General features: G+C 35.7%; 1 protein-coding gene across 1 annotated transcript; it reads left to right on the plus strand.

Annotated features, from left to right (window-relative positions):
* The first annotated feature begins 867 nt into the window (after positions 1-867).
* On the plus strand, positions 868-2,265 carry LOC111641208. The gene has a single exon (XM_023387342.1). It carries the CDS (start codon positions 868-870, stop codon positions 2,263-2,265), a length of 1,398 nt encoding a protein of 465 aa, XP_023243110.1.
* Positions 2,266-2,644: the final 379 nt, after the last annotated feature.

The raw sequence follows: 2,644 nt of genomic DNA on the forward strand, positions 1-2,644 counted from the left end.
ACTTAACAACATGCAATTTGGCTTTAGACAGCAAATTTCCACCAGTGACGCACTAATTCATGTAGTACACAATATTAAAAGCCTACTTGAATATAACAAGTATGTCTTGGCTATTAGCTTAGACATATCCAAAGCATTCGACAGTGCCTGGTGGCCGTTTGTGTTACATCAAATCAGAAATACAGCCTGCCCAGCTGACATTTATAATCTATTTGTAAATTATTTAAGCACTCGTAAAGCCATTCTTGAATATGGTGGACACACGACGGAAAGAGAAATTGTCTGTGGATGCCCCCAAGGATCTGTTTGTGGTCCGTTATTATGGAATCTAACATTCAATGCCTTTTTTGATGAAAACTTTGGGCAAGATGCAACAACAGCTTACGCGGATGATGTTTTAATAATGATTGGCGGGCGGTCTAGAGCAATTTTGGAAAAACGTGGAAATGATACTCTTGCAAAGATTCATCAATGGGGAATTAAACATAAGCTGAAATTTAATCCTGCAAAAACTACCGGTATTGTATTCAACAAACCAAGAAAACCAAATTTATATCTTCTAAGGCGCTAGATAACCCAGGTATGCTCATACGCTTCCGTCACGTGTGCAGCCATATTGGTCCTTTTGACGTCATATTCCAAGATTTTTAAATTTAGCTGTATTTTATAACTAGTTGCACTAAATTTTGGCAAAGTTTATCATTTCGACCTTGCAAAATCTTAAGATACAGTTGAATTTATGATTATTTTCGTGTCTCTTCTATTGAACTTCTACGAGAGTCGTCTGATTTTTCTAAGGACCAACATGGCGGATGAGCATACCTAGGTTATCTAGCGCCTTAATATCTTCGCAAGCCTACAATAAAAATGAATAATCAGTCAATAAAAATTGAAAAGTGCATCAAATACCTAGGAGTATGGCTGGATTTCAGGCTTGGGTGGGATGAACACATTTCATATGTAGCCAAAAGAACTTCTCTCATTTTTCACGCTTTTTCTGAAATAGCGCGTAAAAACTGGGGTTTATCTTCTGAGGCAGTTGGTATCATCTATGATCAAATTTATATTCCCATCATAACATATGGTTGCTGTAGTTGGGGTAATGCTATTCACAAAGTACATCTCCACAGGAAATTGATATCATCTCAAAGAAAAGCTCTACTTTTATTAACTAGGGCATACCGGACAGCTCCTAATTGTAGTTTGCAAGTAATTTCTAGAAAACCACCAATAACTGAAATTATTCAAATGGAATATAATCTCCAACAACTCAAAATGGGAATCGATATATCTACATCCACATGTGACCTTAGTTCCAGTGTTTATGAACATCAAAGTCCCATCAATACCAGTCTACCGCCTAATATCAACAATTTTCTTAGCATTGATCTGCCTAGCTATTCCGATTTAAAGATATACACTGATGGCTCTGGCATAAACGACTCCATTGGATGTGCTTTCGTAGCATACTGTAACGAAATAGAAATCTACAATCAAAAAGGAAAACTGCATAAACTTTGCACTGTATTCCAAGCTGAATTACTTGCGATCTACATGGCTACCCTATGGATCGAGCAGAATTTTACTAGAAAGTACATCCATATTCTAAGTGACTCCTTCTCTGCGATACAGGTCATTTACAGTCAACAATTACATCCGGTTGCAACCAATATTCGCAACATAATCAGCAATTCTCATAATAGCTATACCATATCTTGGACTAGAGGACACCAAGGTACGGTAGGAAATGAACGTGCGGATCAATTAGCGAAGGAAGCCGCTACTGACGATTCATTAGACATCATGTATGATAAGATTTGTAGAAGAAGTATTAAAAAACTTTTATACGAAGATTTATTAAGCAGATGGCAACACAACTGGGATTGCAAACATAATGACACGACTTATAAATTCATACCTAACATCAAGAAATATCACAACAATTATAAATGGGTAATTCCAAGCTTCTCACTTACTCAGTTTCTTACCGGGCATGGTAAATTTTCAAAATATCTACATCGATTTGTGAATAAGCAAAATGATCAGTGTGCCATATGCGGTCAACCGGACAGCGTCGAACATTATATTTTTACCTGTATCGCTCTTGAAACAGAACGTTTAGAAATAAAAACCATTGCTCATAGATATAACCTCAATTGGCCATGCAAACAAGAGGATCTTATAAAAAATAAAGAAATTTTTTCTTCTTTTCTACTACTTATTAAACGCCATGAGGCTATAGCAATCTATGCAACTAGGGAATAATCTTGATTTTATTCACTTGGTTTTTACTTATAACTTGTCTTGAAAAACTAGTCTAACGTACTTGATATAATGGTTTATTTTCTTTCATCAAAGCTTAATCACCAATTGACTGGTTAGGTGCTTGTCGTCTTGTTCTTTAGAGACTCAGCGGTTTTATTTGGTCGTGAAAGCACTAGTTTGACTGTCGGAATTGCTATATTTGATATGGTTTTGAAATTAATTCTCTTACATTTCCTGTTGTCAATCGCTAATGACTCTATTTTTTCATTTGCTCACTTTGCTGATTTGCCAGGATAATTGACAGATATTTTGACAGAGATAAAACTGTTAAAATTTTGACAGAGATAATTGACAGAAATAAAACTGGTCTTTTACCATA

The sequence above is a fragment of the Centruroides sculpturatus genome, unplaced genomic scaffold (assembly GCF_000671375.1).
Source record: "Centruroides sculpturatus isolate CEXI.00-Female unplaced genomic scaffold, Cexi_2.0 scaffold1513, whole genome shotgun sequence".
Lineage (NCBI taxonomy): Eukaryota > Metazoa > Arthropoda > Arachnida > Scorpiones > Buthidae > Centruroides > Centruroides sculpturatus.

Excerpts from the sequence above, each read along its gene's own strand:
- LOC111641208 (XM_023387342.1), top strand. The coding sequence starts at position 868 with ATGAATAATCAGTCAATAAAAATTGAAAAGTGCATCAAATACCTAGGA.